The sequence below is a fragment of the Oncorhynchus mykiss genome, chromosome 10 (assembly GCF_057628025.1).
Source record: "Oncorhynchus mykiss isolate SJ-2025 chromosome 10, ASM5762802v1, whole genome shotgun sequence".
Taxonomy (NCBI): Eukaryota; Metazoa; Chordata; class Actinopteri; order Salmoniformes; family Salmonidae; genus Oncorhynchus; species Oncorhynchus mykiss.
In genome coordinates, this window is record NC_143031.1 from 76,831,947 (window position 1) to 76,854,477 (window position 22,531).

The window sequence follows — 22,531 nt, forward strand, 5'->3', positions numbered from 1 at the left end:
GATATTATAACACATGGTAACCTTCCTATAACTTCTGTTATCATGATATTATAACACATGGTAACCTATCTATCTGTTATCATGATATTATAACACATGGTAACCTACCTATAACTTATGTTATCATGATATTATAACACATGGTAATCTACCTATCTGTTATCATGATATTATAACACATGGTAACCTATCTATCTGTTATCATGATATTATAACACATGGTAACCTACCTATAACTTCTGTTATTATGATAATATAACACATGGTATCCTACCTATCTGTTATCATGATAATATGACACATGGTAACCTACCTATAACTAATATAACACATGGTATCCTACCTATAACTTCTGTTATCATGATAATATAACACATGGTATCCTACCCATCTGTTATCATGATAATACAACACATGGTATCCTACCTATCTGTTATCATGATAATATAACACATGGTAACCTACCTATCTGTTATCATGATAATATAACACATGGTAACCTACCTATAACTTCTGTTATTATGATAATATAACACATGGTATCCTACCTATCTGTTATCATGATAATACAACACATGGTAACCTACCTATAACTAATATAACACATGGTATCCTACCTATAACTTCTGTTATCATGATAATATAACACATGGTAACCTACCTATAACTAATATAACACATGGTATCCTACCTATAACTTCTGTTTTCATGATATTATAACACATGGTAACCTATCTATCTGTTATCATGATATTATAACACATGGTAACCTATCTATCTGTTATCATGATATTATAACACATGGTAACCTACCTATAACTTATGTTATCATGATATTATAACACATGGTAATCTACCTATCTGTTATCATGATATTATAACACATGGTAACCTATCTATCTGTTATCATGATATTATAACACATGGTAACCTACCTATAACTTCTGTTATTATGATAATATAACACATGGTAACCTACCTATAACTAATATAACACATGGTATCCTACCTATAACTTCTGTTATCATGATAATATAACACATGGTAACCTACCTATAACTTCTGTTATCATGATAATATAACACATGGTAACCTACCTATCTGTTATCATGATAATATAACACATGGTATTCTACCTATCTGTTATCATGATAATATAACACATGGTAACCTACCTATCTGTTATCATGATATTATAACACATGGTAACCTACCTATAACTTATGTTATCATGATATTATAACACATGGTAATCTACCTATCTGTTATCATGATATTATAACACATGGTAACCTTCCTATAACTTCTGTTATCATGATATTATAACACATGGTAACCTATCTATCTGTTATCATGATATTATAACACATGGTAACCTACCTATAACTTATGTTATCATGATATTATAACACATGGTAATCTACCTATCTGTTATCATGATATTATAACACATGGTAACCTATCTATCTGTTATCATGATATTATAACACATGGTAACCTACCTATAACTTCTGTTATTATGATAATATAACACATGGTATCCTACCTATCTGTTATCATGATAATATGACACATGGTAACCTACCTATAACTAATATAACACATGGTATCCTACCTATAACTTCTGTTATCATGATAATATAACACATGGTATCCTACCCATCTGTTATCATGATAATACAACACATGGTATCCTACCTATCTGTTATCATGATAATATAACACATGGTAACCTACCTATCTGTTATCATGATAATATAACACATGGTAACCTACCTATAACTTCTGTTATTATGATAATATAACACATGGTATCCTACCTATCTGTTATCATGATAATACAACACATGGTAACCTACCTATAACTAATATAACACATGGTATCCTACCTATAACTTCTGTTATCATGATAATATAACACATGGTAACCTACCTATAACTAATATAACACATGGTATCCTACCTATAACTTCTGTTTTCATGATATTATAACACATGGTAACCTATCTATCTGTTATCATGATATTATAACACATGGTAACCTATCTATCTGTTATCATGATATTATAACACATGGTAACCTACCTATAACTTATGTTATCATGATATTATAACACATGGTAATCTACCTATCTGTTATCATGATATTATAACACATGGTAACCTATCTATCTGTTATCATGATATTATAACACATGGTAACCTACCTATAACTTCTGTTATTATGATAATATAACACATGGTAACCTACCTATAACTAATATAACACATGGTATCCTACCTATAACTTCTGTTATCATGATAATATAACACATGGTAACCTACCTATAACTTCTGTTATCATGATAATATAACACATGGTAACCTACCTATCTGTTATCATGATAATATAACACATGGTATTCTACCTATCTGTTATCATGATAATATAACACATGGTAACCTACCTATCTGTTATCATGATATTATAACACATGGTATCCTACCTATAACTTATGTTATCATGATATTATAACACATGGTAACCTATCTATCTGTTATCATGATATTATAACACATGGTAACCTACCTATAACTTCTGTTATTATGATAATATAACACATGGTATCCTACCTATCTGTTATCATGATAATATGACACATGGTAACCTACCTATAACTAATATAACACATGGTATCCTACCTATAACTTCTGTTATCATGATAATATAACACATGGTATCCTACCCATCTGTTATCATGATAATACAACACATGGTATCCTACCTATCTGTTATCATGATAATATAACACATGGTAACCTACCTATCTGTTATCATGATAATATAACACATGGTAACCTACCTATAACTTCTGTTATTATGATAATATAACACATGGTATCCTACCTATCTGTTATCATGATAATACAACACATGGTAACCTACCTATAACTAATATAACACATGGTATCCTACCTATAACTTCTGTTATCATGATAATATAACACATGGTAACCTACCTATAACTAATATAACACATGGTATCCTACCTATAACTTCTGTTTTCATGATATTATAACACATGGTAACCTATCTATCTGTTATCATGATATTATAACACATGGTAACCTATCTATCTGTTATCATGATATTATAACACATGGTAACCTACCTATAACTTATGTTATCATGATATTATAACACATGGTAATCTACCTATCTGTTATCATGATATTATAACACATGGTAACCTATCTATCTGTTATCATGATATTATAACACATGGTAACCTACCTATAACTTCTGTTATTATGATAATATAACACATGGTAACCTACCTATAACTAATATAACACATGGTATCCTACCTATAACTTCTGTTATCATGATAATATAACACATGGTAACCTACCTATAACTTCTGTTATCATGATAATATAACACATGGTAACCTACCTATCTGTTATCATGATAATATAACACATGGTATTCTACCTATCTGTTATCATGATAATATAACACATGGTAACCTACCTATCTGTTATCATGATATTATAACACATGGTAACCTACCTATAACTTATGTTATCATGATATTATAACACATGGTAATCTACCTATCTGTTATCATGATATTATAACACATGGTAACCTATCTATCTGTTATCATGATATTATAACACATGGTAACCTACCTATAACTTCTGTTATTATGATAATATAACACATGGTATCCTACCTATCTGTTATCATGATAATATGACACATGGTAACCTACCTATAACTAATATAACACATGGTATCCTACCTATAACTTCTGTTATCATGATAATATAACACATGGTATCCTACCCATCTGTTATCATGATAATACAACACATGGTATCCTACCTATCTGTTATCATGATAATATAACACATGGTAACCTACCTATAACTTCTGTTATTATGATAATATAACACATGGTATCCTACCTATCTGTTATCATGATAATACAACACATGGTAACCTACCTATAACTAATATAACACATGGTATCCTACCTATAACTTCTGTTATCATGATAATATAACACATGGTAACCTACCTATAACTAATATAACACATGGTATCCTACCTATAACTTCTGTTTTCATGATATTATAACACATGGTAACCTATCTATCTGTTATCATGATATTATAACACATGGTAACCTACCTATAACTTCTGTTATCATGATATTATAACACATGGTAACCTACCTATAACTTCTGTTATCATGATAATATAACACATGGTAACCTCCCTATCTGTTATCATGATAATATAACACATGGTAACCTACCTATAACTAATATAACACATGGTATCCTACCTATAACTTCTGTTATCATGATAATATAACACATGGTAACCTACCTATAACTAATATAACACATGGTATCCTACCTATAACTTCTGTTATCATGATAATATAACACATGGTATCCTACCCATCTGTTATCATGATAATACAACACATGGTATCCTACCTATCTGTTATCATGATAATATAACACATGGTAACCTACCTATCTGTTATCATGATATTATAACACATGGTAACCTATCTATCTGTTATCATGATATTATAACACATGGTAACCTACCTATAACTTATGTTATCATGATATTATAACACATGGTAATCTACCTATCTGTTATCATGATATTATAACACATGGTAACCTATCTATCTGTTATCATGATATTATAACACATGGTAACCTACCTATAACTTCTGTTATTATGATAATATAACACATGGTAACCTACCTATCTGTTATCATGATAATATGACACATGGTAACCTACCTATAACTAATATAACACATGGTATCCTACCTATAACTTCTGTTATCATGATAATATAACACATGGTAACCTACCTATAACTTCTGTTATCATGATAATATAACACATGGTAACCTACCTATCTGTTATCATGATAATATAACACATGGTATTCTACCTATCTGTTATCATGATAATATAACACATGGTAACCTACCTAGCTGTTATCATGATAATATAACACATGGTATTCTACCTATCTGTTATCATGATAATATAACACATGGTAACCTACCTATAACTAATATAACACATGGTATTCTACCTATAACTTCTGTTATCATGATAATATAACACATGGTAACCTACCTATAACTAATATAACACATGGTATCCTACCTATAACTTCTGTTTTCATGATATTATAACACATGGTAACCTACCTATAACTTCTGTTATCATGATATTATAACACATGGTAATCTACCTATCTGTTATCATGATATTATAACACATGGTAACCTATCTATCTGTTATCATGATATTATAACACATGGTAACCTTCCTATAACTTCTGTTATCATGATAATATAACACATGGTAACCTACCTATAACTAATATAACACATGGTATCCTACCTATAACTTCTGTTTTCATGATATTATAACACATGGTAACCTACCTATAACTTCTGTTATCATGATAATACAACACATGGTATCCTACCTATCTGTTATCATGATAATACAACACATGGTAACCTACCTATCTGTCATCATGATAATATAACACATAGTAACCTACCTATCTGTTATCATGATATTATAACACATGGTAACCTATCTATCTGTTATCATGATATTATAACACATGGTAACCTTCCTATAACTTCTGTTATCATGATATTATAACACATGGTAACCTACCTATCTGTTATCATGATAATATAACACATGGTAACCTACCTATCTGTCATCATGATAATATAACACATGGTAACCTACCTATCTGTTATCATGATATTATAACACATGGTAACCTATCTATCTGTTATCATGATATTATAACACATGGTAACCTACCTATAACTTCTGTTATTATGATAATATAACACATGGTATCCTACCTATCTGTTATCATGATAATATGACACATGGTAACCTACCTATAACTAATATAACACATGGTATCCTACCTATAACTTCTGTTATCATGATAATATAACACATGGTAACCTACCTATAACTTCTGTTATCATGATAATATAACACATGGTAACCTACCTAGCTGTTATCATGATAATATAACACATGGTATTCTACCTATCTGTTATCATGATAATATAACACATGGTAACCTACCTATAACTAATATAACACATGGTATTCTACCTATAACTTCTGTTATCATGATAATATAACACATGGTAACCTACCTATAACTAATATAACACATGGTATCCTACCTATAACTTCTGTTTTCATGATATTATAACACATGGTAACCTACCTATAACTTCTGTTATCATGATATTATAACACATGGTAATCTACCTATCTGTTATCATGATATTATAACACATGGTAACCTATCTATCTGTTATCATGATATTATAACACATGGTAACCTATCTATCTGTTATCATGATATTATAACACATGGTAACCTTCCTATAACTTCTGTTATCATGATAATATAACACATGGTAACCTACCTATCTGTTTTCATGATAATATAACACATGGTAACCTACCTATCTGTTTTCATGATAATATAACACATGGTAACCTACCTATCTGTTATCATGATATTATAACACATGGTAACCTACCTATAACTTCTGTTATCATGATAATATAACACATGGTAACCTACCTATCTGTTGTCATGATATTATAACACATGGTAACCTACCTATAACTTCTGTTATCATGATAATATAACACATGGTATCCTACCTATCTGTTATCATGATATTACATGGTAACCTACTGTACCTATAACTATCTGTTATCATGATGTGTATATTTGTTTTGCATTAAGTCACAGATCTTTTATTTCATGAGGTCATCATTATTAAAACATAGACCTGTATTTACAGCTGGGCTCAAATCAGAATCTCACCCTTTGTTTTGTAGAGAGTCTGCTCCTTTGAAATTAAGAGGGAAATCCATGGATTTGTCAGTCGTCATTGATAGAAAACCAGAGGAAATAGACTCTGCGCTCTCTGGAGGGCCCCTAGTAGTACAAGACCTTCACACAAAACACACAAAAACAAATACAACACTAAATACTAAAAATACAATTAAAGAAAATACAATTAAATACAATTAAAGAAGAATCTACTGTTTTAGTGCGCATGAACAGGAACGCAGTGCACATTGTTTTTATCCGCTATTACCAACAGTTTATTATGTCTTCAATTTTATCGATTATTTACGTTTTAGGGTCCCAGTGGTTGGTTTGAAATGTTTGGACCAAGTTAACAGGTAATATATTAGATACTTTGTAGGCATGTTGGGCGAGTTGAAACCGGTGTATTTCTGAATCAAACGCGCCAAATAAATGGCCATTTTAGGGACATTATCAAACAAAAGGACCATTTATGATGTTTCTGGGACATTTTGGAGTGCCAACAGAAGAAGATCTTCAAAGGTAAGGCATTAATTATATCGCTATTTCTGACTTTTGTGTTGCACCTGCCTGGTTGAAAAATTATTTTCATGTGTTTGTATGCGGGCGCTGTCCTCAGATAATCGCATGGTATGCTTTCGCTATAAAGCTTTTTTTAAATCTGACACAGCGTCTGGATTAACAGTAAATTAATATTTAAGCCTATCTATACCACTTGTATATTTTATCAATGTTTATGATGAGTATTTCTGTCATTTGAATTTGGCTCTCTGCAATTTCACCGGATGTTGTTTGAGACAGTGGATTACTGAACAAAACGCTCCAATTTAAACTGAGGTTTATAGACATAAAGAGGGACTTTATCAAACAAAACAAACATTTATTGTGTAACAGGGACTCGTGTTAGTGCCACCAGATGAAGATCATCAAAGGTAAGTGATTAATTTTATTGCTATTTCTGACTTTTGTGTCGCACCCGCCTGGTTGAAAAATGATTTTCATGTGTTTTGTATGTGGGACGCTGTCCTCAGATAATCGCATGGTGTGCTTTCGCCGTGAAGCATTTTTTAAATCTGACAGCGGCTGGATTAACAAGAAGTTAAGCTTTATTTTGATGTATAACACATATATTTTCAAGAATGTTAAATATCTGAATTTAGTATTTTAGAATTTCGCGCTCTGCAATTTCACCGGATGTTGACCAGTTCCAGTGAAGAGAAATCTACAGCATACAATGACATTCTAGACCATTCTGTGCCTCCACTTTTGAGACAACAGTTTGGGGAAGCCCTTTCCTGTGTCAGCATGACAATGCCTCTGTGCACAAGAGGTCCATACAGAAATGTGTTGTCGAGATTGGAGTGGAAGAACTTGACTGGCTTGCACAGAGCCCTGACCTCAACCCCATCAAACACATTTGGGATGAATTGGAACGCAGACTGCGAGCCCTAATCGTCCAACATCAGTGCTTGACCTCACTATACGCTATGTGGCAGAATGGAAGCAAGTCTCTGCAGCAATTTTCCAACATCTAGGGGAAAGCCTTCCAAGAAGAGTAAAGGCTATTATGGCAGCAAAGAGGGGACAAACTCCATATTAATGCCCATGATTTTGGAATGAGATGTACTTTTGGCTATGTAGTGTATCTACCTAAAATACCTCATACTTCTGCACATTGATCTGGTACTGATACTCCCTGTATATAGCTCTACATTGATCTGGTGATCCCTGTTGTGCCAGTGGATTCGGAAAGTATTCAGACCCCTTGACTTTTTCCGTCACAGTCTTTTTCTAAAATTGATTGAATTAGTTGTTTTCCTCATCAATCTACACACAATACCCCATAATAACAAAGCAAAAACAGGTTTTAGAAATGTTTGCAAATGCATTAAAAATTAAAAACAGAAATATCACATTTACATAAGTATTCAAGACACTTTACTCAGTACTTTTTTGAAGCACCTTTCTTCTTGGGGATGACGCTACAAGCTTGGCACAGCTGTATTTAGGGAGTTTCTCCCATTCTTCTCTGAAGATTGTCTCAAGCTCTGTCAGGATGGATGGGGAGTGTCGCTGCACAGCTATTTTCAGGTCTCTCCAAAGATGTTTGATCAGGTTCAAGTCTGGGCTCTGGCTGGGCCACTCAAGGAAATTCTGAGACTTGTCCTGAAGCCCCTCCTGCGTTGTCTTGGCAGTGTGCTTAGGGTCGTCCTGTTGGAAGGTGAACCTTCGCCCCAGTCTGACGTCCTGAGTGCTCTGGAGCAGGTTTTCATAAAGGACCTCTCTGTACTTTGCCGCATTCATCTTTCCCTCGATCCTGACTAGTATCCCAGTCCCTGCTGCTGAAAAACATCTCCACAACATAATGCAACCACCACCATGCTTCACCGTAGGGATGGCGCCAGGTTTCCTCCAGAAGTGACGCTTGGCATTCAGGCCAGAGAGTTTAATATTAGTTTCATCAAACCAGAGAATCTTGTTTCTCATGGTCAGAGAGTCCTTTAGGTGTATTTTGGCAAACTCCAAGCAGGCTGTCATGTGCCGTTTACTGAGGAGTGGCTTCAGTCTGGCCACTCTGCCATAAAGCCTGACTGGTAAAGTGTTGCAGAGATGGTTGTCCTTCTGGAAGGTTCTCCCATCTCCACAGAGGAAGTCTGGAGCTCTGTCAGAGTGACCATCGAGTTCTTGTTCACATCCCTAACCAAGGCCCTTCTCCCTCGATTGCTCAGTTTGGCCGGGCAGCCAGATCTAGGAAGAGTCTTGGTGGTTCCAAACTTCTTCCATTTAAGAATGATGGAGGCCACTATGTACTTGGGGACCTTCAATGCTGCAGAAATTTAAATTTTTAAATGTTTAAATTAAGGTATCTGTTTTTTATTTTTAATAAATTTGCAACAATTTCAAAAAATCATTTTTTCCTTTGTAGTTTTGGGGTATTGTATGTAGATTGATGAGGGGAAAAAAAATATTTAAGCCATTTTAGAATAAGGCTGTAAAGTAACAAAATGTGGAAAACGGTAAGATGTCTGAATACTTTCCGAATGCACTGTATACAGTGGGGCAAAAAAGTATGTAGTCAGCCACCAATTGTCTAAGTTCTCCCACTTAGAAAGATGAGAGAGGCCTGTAATTTTCATCATAGGTACACTTCAACTATGACAGACAAAATGAGAAAAAGAATCCAGAAAATCACATTGTAGGATTTTTTATGAATTTATTTGCAAATTATGGTGGAAAATAAGTATTTGGTCAATAACAAAAGTTTATCTCAATACTTTGTTATATACCCTTTGTTGGCAATGACAGAGGCCAAACGTTTTCTGTAAGTCTTCACAAGGTTTTCACACACTGTTGCTGGTATTTTGGCCCATTCCTCCATGCAGATCTCCTCTAGAGCAGTGATGTTTTGGGGCTGGGCAACACGGACTTTCAACTCTCCCCAAAGATTTTCTATGGGGTTGAGATCTGGAGACTGGCTAGGCCACTCCAGGACCTTGAAATGCTTCTTACGAAGCCACTCCTTCGTTGCCCGGGCGGTGTGTTTGGGATCATTGTCATGCTGAAAGACCCAGCCACTTTTAATCTTCAATGCCCTTGCTGATGGAAGGAGGTTTTCACTCAAAATCTCACGATACATGGCCCCATTCATTCTTTCCTTTACACGGATCAGTCGTCCTGGTCCCTTTGCAGAAAAACAGCCCCAAAGCATGATGTTTCCACCCCCATGCTTCACAGTAGGTATGGTGTTCTTTGGATGCAACTCAGCATTCTTTGTCCTCCAAACACGACGAGTTGAGTTTTTACCAAAAAAGTTCTATTTTGGTTTCATCTGACCATATGACATTCTCCCAATCTTCTTCTGGATCATCCAAATGCTCTCTAGCAAACTTCAGACGGGCCTGGACATGTACTGGCTTAAGCAGGGGGACACGTCAGGCACTGCAGGATATGAGTCCCTGGCTGGCGTAGTGTGTTACTGATGGTAGGCTTTGTTACTTTGGTCCCAGCTCTCTGCAGGTCATTCACTAGGTCCCCCCGTGTGGTTCTGGGATCTTTGCTCACCATTCTTGTGATCATTTTGACCCCACAGGGTGAGATCTTGCGCGGAGCCCCAGATCGAGGGAGATTATCAGTGGTCTTGTATGTCTTCCATTTCCTAATAATTGCTCCCACAGTTCATTTCCTCAAACCAAGCTGCTTACCTATTGCAGATTCAGTCTTCCCAGCCTGGTGCAGGTCTACAATTTTGTTTCTGGTGTCCTTTGACAGCTCTTTGGTCTTGGCCATAGTGGAGTTTGGAGTGTGACTGTTTGAGGTTGTGGACAGGTGTCTTTTATACTGATAACAAGTTCAAACAGGTGCCATTAATACAGGTAACGAGTGGATGACAGAGGAGCCTCTTAAAGAAGAAGTTACAGGTCTGTGAGAGCCAGAAATCTTGCTTGTTTGTAGGTGACCAAATACTTACTTTCCACCATAATTTGCAAATAAATTCATTAAAAATCATACAATGTGATTTTCTGGATTTTTTTTCTCATTTTGTCCGTCATAGTTGAAGTGTACCTATGATGAAAATTACAGGCCTCTCTCATCTTTTTAAGTGGGAGAACTTGCACAATTGGTGGCTGACTAAATACTTTTTTTGCCCCACTATATATACAGTGGGGAGAACAAGTATTTGATACACTGCCGATTTTGCAGGTTTTCCTACTTACAATGGATGTAGAGGTCTGCAATTTTTATCATAGGTACACTTCAACTGTGAGAGACGGAATCTAAAACAAAAATCCAGAAAATGACATTGTATGATTTTTAAGTAATTCATTTGCATTTTAATGCATGACATAAGTATTTGATCACCTACCAACCAGTAAGAATTCCGGCTCTCACAGACCTGTTGGTTTTCCTTTAAGAAGCTCCCTGTTCTCCACTCATTACCTGTATTAACTGCACCTGTTTGAACTCGTTACCTGTATAAAAGACACCTGTCCACACACTCAATCAAACAGACTCCAACTTCTCCACAATGGCCAAGACCAGAGAGCTGTGTAAGGATATCAGGGTTAAATTGTAGACCTGCACAAGGCTGGGATGGGCTACAGGAATATGGCAAGCAGCTTGGTGAGAAGGCAAAAACTGTTGGCGCAAGTATTAGAAAATGGAAGAAGTTCAAGATGACGGTCAATCACCCTCGGTCTGGGGCTCCATGCAAGATCTCACCTCGTGGGGCATCAATGATCATGAGGAAGGTGAGGGATCAGCCCAGAACTACACGGCAGGACCTGGTCAATGACCTGAAGAGAGCTGGGACCACAGTCTCAAAGAAAACCATTAGTAACACACTACGCCGTCATGGATTAAAATCCTGCAGCGCACGCAAGGTCCCCCTGCTCAAGCCAGCGCATGTCCAGGCCCATCTGAAGTTTGCTAATGACCATCTGGATGATCCAGAGGAGGAATGGGAGAAGGTCATGTGTTCTGATGAGACAAATATAGAGCTTTTTGGTCTAAACTCCACTCGCCGTGTTTGGAGGAAGAAGAAGGATGAGTACAACCCCAAGAACACCATCCCAACCGTGAAGCATGGAGGTGGAAACATCATTCTTTGAGGATGCTTTTCTGCAAAGGGGACAGGACGACTGCACCATATTGAGGGGAGGATGGATGGGGCCATGTATTGCGAGATCTTGGCCAACAACCTCCTTCCCCCAGTAAGAGCATTGAAGATGGGTCGTGGCTGGGTCTTCAAGCATGACAACGACCCGAAACACACAACCAGGGCAACTAAGGAGTGGCTCCGTAAGAAGCATCTTAAGGTCCTGGAGTGGCCTAGCCAGTCTCCAGAACTGAACCCAATAGAAAATATTTGGAGGGAGCTGAAAGTCCGTATTGCCCAGTGACAGCCCCGAAACCTGAAGGATCTGGAGAAGGTCTGTATGGAGGAGTGGGCCAAAATCCCTGCTGCAGTGTGTGCAAACCTGGTCAAGAACTACAGGAAACATATGATCTCTGTAATTGCAAACAAAGGTTTCTGTACCAAATATTAAGTTCTGCTTTTCTGATGTATCAAATACTTATGTCATGCAATAAAATGCAAATTAATTACTTAAAAATCATACAATGTGATTTTCTGGATTTTTGTTTTAGATTCCGTCTCTCACAATTGAAGTGTACCTGTGATAAATATTACAGACCTCTACATGCTTTGTAAGTAGGAAAACCTGCAAAATCGGCAGTGTATCAAATAATTGTTCTCCCCACTGTACATACATAAAAATGTGTATCTATTTGATTTCTCGTGTTACTATTTCATTTGTTCATTTCAGTATTCTTTTTAAACTGTATAGCTCGTAGGAAAGCATTTCACGGTAAAGTCTACACCCGTTGTATTCAGCATTTCATGGTAAAGTCTACACCCGTTGTATTCAGCATTTCACGGTAAAGTCTACACCCGTTGTATTCAGCATTTCACGGTAAAGTCTACACCCGCTGTATTCAGCATTTCACGGTAAAGTCTACACCCGTTGTATTCGACGCATGTGACCAATAACATTTGATTTGCACTACCACTGGCCCATGATTTCACCTCCGTTATTTACACCAACTATATTGATTAGAATTAAAGGAATTAAAACATCCCATCATGCTTAGGGTCATTATAGGGGCAGTAGGTAGCCTAGTGGTTAAAAGCATTGGGCCTTTAACCGAAACGACGCTGGTTTGAATCCCCGAGCAGGCAAGGTGGAAAAATATGCTGTTCTGCCCTTGAGCAAGGCAGTTAACTCCCAACAACAACTGCTCCCTGGGCACCGATGACGTGATGTTGATTAAGGCAGCCTCCCGCACCTCTCTGATTCAGAGGGGTTGGGTTATATGTGGAAGACATATTTCAGTTGAATGCATTCAGCTATGCAACTGACTAGGTTTCCCATAGAATAAAATGTTATATTTACTATGCAGTAACTCAATATCTTTCATAGAAATCATATGAACATATTGGTATATATTTGAGAGGTGTGTTGTATTTCTGGTCAAAATCCTCACGTTAATCTATTACATAATTATAGCATAGGATCTATAAGTATTAAACAAGAACACAAACACACCTCATATCCTGACAACTGTAATGGAAACAGACATCATGAGAAGTGCTACACATGCTTAATTGAACACCCACCTCTTCATATCAGGGTCCATGGTCTCAACAAGATCCTTGTTTGGTGACCCAACTTTACGTCTTTTTTTAGGGATGGCTTCACCCTCAGCCCCCTGATGATAACTCATTATAACTCTCAGAGAGGAGGTCTCACAATCCTGAAGAGGACTTGTCTGGTCCCATATCAATCTGATGATAACTCATTATAACTCTCAGAGAGGAGGCCTCAGAATCCTGAAGAGGACTGGTCTGGTCCCATATCAATCTGATGATAACTCATTATAACTCTCAGAGAGGAGACCTCAGAATCCTGAAGAGGACTGGTCTGGTCCCATATCAATCTGTAAATAAGAAGAGTAAATTACATTATATTAAAACGTTTAAATACAAAAGCAGAGTAGAACTACTGTTGGCCTGCAGTGCTGGGGATTTAAATTGACAATATAATGACATTCTGTAAAGCATTTTGTACCGAATATAATTGTGAAAAACACTAATGGCAGAATTTATTTATTTATTTATTATTATGTTAAAAAAAAAAAAAAAAACGATTTAACCCAGCAATGTGGCATAATTATAGTGATCATGTAATCAGGTTCTTTCAATGTCTTTTTCGTTAAGGTCTTCTTTCAGGATATTGTATTATGCCTAGGCTGGACACGCCCCAACCTGGTCATCGCTAGACGAGATACAGTTTATGCCAATTTGACATCAAAAGCACATTTTTGCATTTTTGTTACCCCTAACCCTTTTCTTAACGTTAACCTAATTTTCCCAACCTACTACGCCAATTATACTAACCTGCGAAGTAGGTCCTATCCTGCTAGGAAAAGTAAATCCTGTGGTCAATTCTGACATAAACTGTATCCCTTTTAACCAAAAGGCCTCAACGTGCCCCAAACATAGAGAACGTTAGAGGCCAAAAGGCTGTATCAGTATGGGCAGCGCTTCGACCAACTGGGTGTGACTTCCAACTTCATTGGCTTACCCTTCCTGGTGACCGTGTTGGAGTCATGTCCAGCCGGGTCATTAGGAGGAATCAGCCAGTCCTGAAGAAGAAAAGGTACTACTTTAAAAAAAGAGAGACAGCAGGGGCAGCGCCAGTGATGCTATCTCTATGGCCCAACGCAAAACAAAAGTGGCTGTCTTTTTAGGAATCCATTTTGTCATGGTTGGATGGGAGTCATAGGCTCTGTCCAAAATCTGTATTGCCTACTACTTACTAAAACGACAACGGGTACTACTATATACTATTTAGAAACGTACTATTTGCTAAAAATGTATGCCGTAAGCACCAAATATCAACTACTAGACTCACCTTTAATTTGGGCACAGTGCGTCCGTCGTTCCTCAAAAGTGTGCAGCGAATTATAGCCGAAATTTGTACAACATCATTGCATTTAAAGCATACTCGATTTCCAAATTTCACATATAAAACGTTATATTTTCGCATACCAAAAATGCCTAATATTTAGAATGCAAGTATGTGTATTCGGACATAACAAATAAAAAAATATGTAACGGGGCTTAATTAGGCCTATGACCGCCTATCAGAGTTCGGGAAGAAAAACATGTATAGAATACACACGATTGTCTATTGTTTCTTTCCTCATAAGCATCTCTTATTTTAGGAAAAATATATTAATATATCTGCTAAATAGCTTAAATCTCAGCGTCAGGTAGCTGTGTAAAAGAGAACACTTTTCGTGGTCTTCCTTGTGCGCACTCCGCAATTATGCCAGTGGGCCTAGTGGGGTACTAGATTTATTTACTTGCCATTTATTAGAAAAAATATGAAAAATCGGGCCTGTATTATATATGTTTCGTTGGATAATAATCGACGCACAAAGAATCTTACACCTGACTTTAATAATAAAAACATGAACCTACCATTTCTCCTGCTGTCTTGCAAGTCGAACAACCTGTGTGAAGCCACAGAAAGAGAGAAAAGTTGTCGAATTTACTTTCAGTTTCTAACAGGAAAGAATTTCAGGAATAGGAATAGACACAAAGAAACATAACAAAATATAGCATTTAGTTATAAAAGAACCGTCATTTGTCATAAATTAATATTCAATTGTTGAGGTTGATTTACTTCGTAACATCTATGTAAATCATTAGAATGTGTCCACAGATAATCCTTAGACGAACTGTGAATCAAACACCAAGCAACCAACCAGCAACCCAGCAACAAACCAGCCAACCAGTCAAAATAATGACAGATGGTAATGTTACAGACTCAGTGTACACAGCATCCCCTTGTTTTACAACTTCCCTCTCTCGAGAACATCTAATTGGTGTCGTGGCTTGTTCTCCAGCAGTAAACAGGAACAGGCAAAGCAGAGACACTAAGTAAAGTCAGAACATTGACTGATATATTAATATAGACTAAATATCAGCACTGTTAATTATTGACTCTCATTGAGTCCTGCATCTATTCACTACATCTTCCACTGTAGTTCCCTCCACTGCCATCAAAACTCTACTTTCAACACCAAATTATGCGATTATTTTGGAGACAGGTTTATAGCAGTGATCGGCATCTATTCATTTACTCTTATAGTATTTCTATGTAGAAACCATATCAACCAGGGAAACTAATAGTTTTCACTTTATGACAGGACATTCAGATTTGTCTGCCTGCCTTGTGATCACAACTAGGTATTTTGCTCAAATAGAGATATAATTCAATTGTATTTTCTTTGAAAAGATGGGCCTGGCTGAGAATATAACATTCAGTGTGACCCTGTTTACTGTAATTTTCTGGATTATCTTGTGTCCAGAACAAAACGACTTATTTTACTCAACTAGAGATTGAAATAAATGATGTTTCAGAAAAGTAACATAATTAGGCCTACAGTATCACAGAGAGGTCAAACAGGTGTAGCCTGAGGGCCATGGACCGTGACTGAGTACACCCTGGCTTTACACCTGGACGTGCCTGGCCCAACCCCACCTAGCCCCACTCTACCTGATACCTGCCTGTTGCTTCCCCTCGAGAGAGCATGACTAAGACTAAGATAGTACACCATATGCACTGGGGGTAGAGAATAAACAGTAGTGTTGCTGTGGACACTGGATAACATGACTAACACACATCTGTTTGACCTCTGTGATGCTGTATTCCTACTTATGTTACTTTTCTGAGTTAGTTCAGGTATCATTCAATGTCCTGTGTTACATTTTTTTAAAGAAACACCATTTATTTCAATGTCTAGTTGAGTAAAATAAGTAGTTTGTTCTGGTCACAAGATAATCCAGAAAATTGCAGTAAACGGCGTCACACTCAGGCAGAAAAGTGAGAACAATCAGTTTCCCTGGCTCATATGGCTTCTACATAGAAATACTATATGAGTAAATTAATAGATGACATTCACTGCCATAACCCCATCTCCAATATAATCACATCATTTACACAGACCCACCGCAGACCTTGGTCTGAAAAGACGTTCCATGGTCTGTTTTGTCAACGAGCTCAGTGTATTCCAAACCCTAGTGGTGACCAGATGATCTCAATAATGTAGGTAGCCTAGTAAACTATGACCTCCTCTGGTATGTTCTATTGTGAACTGGGACTTGTTGTTTCCCTGCAAAACGAGGCTTTTCATCATATTAAAACATGTCCCAGTCCAACATGCCTAGCTCTGCCCACTGGGGGCGTGGCTTACGGAGAGCTCTCTGAAATAAGAGCTTCTATCGTCGTCTCCATCGGATTGAGTTCTCTTCACACTGGAGTCTGCGGCTTAAACATCTCCCATCCACAACACCCTACCTGGTTATGTTTTCATTGGTTCTCAGAGCAGCTCTTATCCACCGGGTGATGACCTGAGGAATACTGACTAATCAGCTGTTATTCATGGTATGCAGCCAGGTGAGGACCTGAGGAATACTGACTAATCAGCTGTTAGTCATGGTATGCAGCCAGGTGATGACCTGAGGAATACTGACTAATCAGCTGTTATTCATGGTATGCAGCCAGGTGAGGACCTGAGGAATACTGACTAATCAGCTGTTAGTCATGGTATGCAGCCAGGTGAGGACCTGAGGAATACTGACTAATCAGCTGTTATTCATGGTATGCAGCCAGGTGATGACCTGAGGAATACTGACTAATCAGCTGTTAGTCATGGTATGCAGCCAGGTGAGGACCTGAGGAATACTGACTAATCAGCTGTTATTCATGGTATGCAGCCAGGTGATGACCTGAGGAATACTGACTAATCAGCTGTTATTCATGGTATGCAGCCAGGTGAGGACCTGAGGAATACTGACTAATCAGCTGTTATTCATGGTATGCAGCCAGGTGATGACCTGAGGAATACTGACTAATCAGCTGTTATTCATGGTATGCAGTCAGGTGATGACCTGAGGAATACTGACTAATCAGCTGTTAGTCATGGTATGCAGCCAGGTGATGACCTGAGGAATACTGACTAATCAGCTGTTAGTCATGGTATGCAGCCAGGTGAGGACCTGAGGAATACTGACTAATCAGCTGTTATTCATGGTATGCAGCCAGGTGAGGACCTGAGGAATACTGACTAATCAGCTGTTATTCATGGTATGCAGCCAGGTGATGACCTGAGGAATACTGACTAATCAGCTGTTATTCATGGTATGCAGTCAGGTGATGACCTGAGGAATACTGACTAATCAGCTGTTAGTCATGGTATGCAGCCAGGTGATGACCTGAGGAATACTGACTAATCAGCTGTTATTCATGGTATGCAGCCAGGTGATGACCTGAGGAATACTGACTAATCAGCTGTTATTCATGGTATGCAGCCAGGTGATGACCTGAGGAATACTGACTAATCAGCTGTTATTCATGGTATGCAGCCAGGTGAGGACCTGAGGAATACTGACTAATCAGCTGTTAGTCATGGTATGCAGCCAGGTGAGGACCTGAGGAATACTGACTAATCAGCTGTTATTCATGGTATGCAGCCAGGTGATGACCTGAGGAATACTGACTAATCAGCTGTTAGTCATGGTATGCAGCCAGGTGAGGACCTGAGGAATACTGACTAATCAGCTGTTATTCATGGTATGCAGCCAGGTGAGGACCTGAGGAATACTGACTAATCAGCTGTTAGTCATGGTATGCAGCCAGGTGATGACCTGAGGAATACTGACTAATCAGCTGTTATTCATGGTATGCAGCCAGGTGATGACCTGAGGAATACTGACTAATCAGCTGTTAGTCATGGTATGCAGCCAGGTGAGGACCTGAGGAATACTGACTAATCAGCTGTTATTCATGGTATGCAGCCAGGTGATGACCTGAGGAATACTGACTAATCAGCTGTTATTCATGGTATGCAGCCAGGTGATGACCTGAGGAATACTGACTAATCAGCTGTTATTCATGGTATGCAGCCAGGTGAGGACCTGAGGAATACTGACTAATCAGCTGTTATTCATGGTATGCAGCCAGGTGATGACCTGAGGAATACTGACTAATCAGCTGTTATTCATGGTATGCAGCCAGGTGAGGACCTGAGGAATACTGACTAATCAGCTGTTATTCATGGTATGCAGCCAGGTGATACAATCACAAATCACATTATTTCTGCCCTAATCTGATTGACTGAAGATAAACTCCACTGAGCAAGAAAAATGTGATGGGGGACTAATGATTCATTAAGCATCCGACCCATTTCAGTTGAGAGAAAGGTAATGTTCCAGGTCATCTGTTTTTGCAGTCTTGTTGAGCACATTATCTGATGTCACAACACCTGGAGAAGTGTTTTCAGCAACCCCATTCATTCTGAGACATTCACATAACTCCAAAAAAGATTATCAGGAAAGCCACCAATGCCTTGTACTGTTAATAGAGTCTCACACACACAAATCATCATCTTTTATTATTATTTTTTGCTAGTCAGCTTGTAGGCACCCGGCCCTATCACAAGGAGTAGCTAGACCATGGTGAGCCAAGGAAACCCCACCTGCCAAACCCTCCCTTACCTGGACGGGCCGCTGGGCCGAACCCCAGGCTGTAGTGGTGCCTCAGCACTGTGGTGTAGTGCTTTTGATCGTTGAGCCGCCCAGGACTCAGCCCAAATCATCTAGTAGATTAAAACCAATTCATTGAATAACACAATCCATTTGAGATGATTTGGGTATGACATTTAAAACACGCTCAACAGAGGAGATTGACTTGCAAAGGAATTGATCCTAAAATACAGTTTTTTTGTTTTGTTTAACAAAACCAGTGTGAATTGCAGTTGCTCATTCTCCATAGACTGCTGTATGGGTAAGAAAACACATTTCTAAATATAAAAAAATCTGACCTACTCTATAAAGGGTGTATGAAGGGTGAAATAACAGCCCCCTCTGAAGGTTGCACTGACAAATGTGACATAACCCACTATGTACATTTTCAAAAAGCCGTGCTTTACAAAGGGTGACTTAACACACGTTAACTAATGCCTTGAGTATTTATTTTACAAGTACACAACCCATAAAGTACACAACGTACAAAAGCTTTCATTTTGTGTTGCACACTTGCATATTTTTGTGATGCAACTACACTAGACAACCATGCATAGCTGATTGCATTCTGGCAACACACACCTGCATAATAGTGGAGGTGCATAAAGATGGCGACCCCATGCACTTACCACAACTTCCTTGTTTGCTAAATTCTCTGTATTGTATATTGCTCTCCGTTACTCTTTATTTTCTATGGTTATTAGCAGAGTATACCTGATCCCAAGTTTAGCTCCAAGAGGGCTGCAATTTGAAAAAGACGAGAGATTATGCTGCTTTATTAGCACATTGAACCATGTCGCACGCCGTAGTTTAAAAACTCTATGAACAGAGCTAAAACAATGACTTCATATCGGAATTCTGCCATCTTTATGCACGTTCACCATTGGTCTAAAAGCTTTGCTTGCAGAGCCTATTGCTTCTTCAACAGGTTCCATTGGAGCCTCCATTTGCTTTGCTGGTGTGTCTCCAGCCCTCTTCTCTGGTCCCTGCTGAATGAAGCGCATCTACCCTTTAGACTATGGAATCTAGATCACAGTGTCTAAGAATGAGTCAGCACAGCATCAGCCTTTATATACAGACATTATTATTGCTGACATGAAAAGTACAGTACCTGATAACATGTTCAGTGTATGTCATCATAGCTGACCATATAATCATGAAGCCATCTGAACACATGATAACTTTACCATGTCTTCTATGATTCTGATTAGGTAAAGCAATGATATGTCAAAAGTATTTGATTTATTTCTAAATATAAGGCTTTGACCAATAGTTTTATTTATGAGGAAATAAAGTAAAATGAACTCTTTGTCAAAACAGTTTTTATTCATAAAGTCCTTCAGTGATGTGTTATACATATTTGTTCATATGATGATAAGTAGAAAAATCATAGAATTGTGTTACAAGCATTTTTCGTCAATAAAATAATGCTGAGATTTGTAAATTAAAATATAGGTGTATACATTCTTACATTTGACAACGTTAACATGAACGTTAACATGAAAGACTATACTCCAGTCCAGGTGATATAGTGTGATCATATCTTCTAACGTTAACATGAAAGACTATACTCCCGTCCAGGTGATATAGTGATCTACAGCAGTTATGACAACTTCACCTTCCTTTCTATGTCAGCCTGCTGGTAGCTGTCAGTCAGTGATGTCACTATCCTTACAGCCATCACGGATTGTCACAGGTGGCTGTGACTGATTTTCACAGTTCCTTTTGTCGCGATACGAAACCTTCAGCCCCGCCCCTTGGCATGCAGCAGGGTGCTAGAGGTGGTTAGCGTCCAGTTCCCTGGATTGGACAGGGCACTATAGATACTTCAGTTTATATCGGTATAACCAGGACCGCTCGCGTAGCCCTGCCTCTCTTTCTATATCGATACGTTGTCCGCGTAGAGAGGTATTTTGCCTTGTCACTCTCAACGGTCTAGCTCTAGCTGGGATGTGTGAACCCCACCTTTATCCTCTAGACTCTTTGTTTCACCACTAATTGGTCCTTGAGTTGTTATTAAGCACTAGTCCTACCAATCTCTATATGATTTCCCTGTGGTTGAGTATTTCCCCTCTGTGATGTATCTAGTTTAAAGTGTGAAGACCTTTAGTCAACTTAGTCTCACTACTCTGCCCGTCGGCTATGTATCGCTTGGATAATAAAACTTAGATAGATCGATAAGACAATTAATGAATCACTACTGGACACACCTTCCTCCTTGTCTTTTAATGGTAACTCATTTCGTCATAGAATATTGGACTCCGTTTCCAGTGTCCCGGTAGAGGGGAGCGTCAGAGTTGTCATCTCCCGTGCCGTTAACTGTCTTGGGAGGACGTTTTACTCTAGACAAAATAAGACTACCGTTTATTTTTGAAAACACTGTTTTTTGTCTTTTACAATCAAACACACTTCAAAATACACAATTTGTTACTTGGTCACACACAGCGTT

General features: G+C 37.7%; 1 protein-coding gene across 1 annotated transcript in view; it reads right to left on the minus strand.

Moving 5' to 3' along the window:
• The window catches only part of LOC118941438 (up-regulator of cell proliferation-like), a 37,475-nt gene extending 21,426 nt beyond the window's left edge, over positions 1-16,049 (minus strand). The window contains exons 1-3 of the mRNA XM_090187984.1: positions 15,976-16,049; positions 14,107-14,426; positions 6,921-7,049 (exon numbers count right to left, since the gene is read on the minus strand). Of these exons, the coding sequence (XP_090044110.1) occupies positions 6,921-7,049; positions 14,107-14,213 (236 nt within the window). The 5' untranslated portion in view covers positions 14,214-14,426; positions 15,976-16,049. The remainder of the gene's footprint in view (positions 1-6,920; positions 7,050-14,106; positions 14,427-15,975) is intronic.
• Between the last annotated feature and the right edge of the window lie 6,482 nt (positions 16,050-22,531).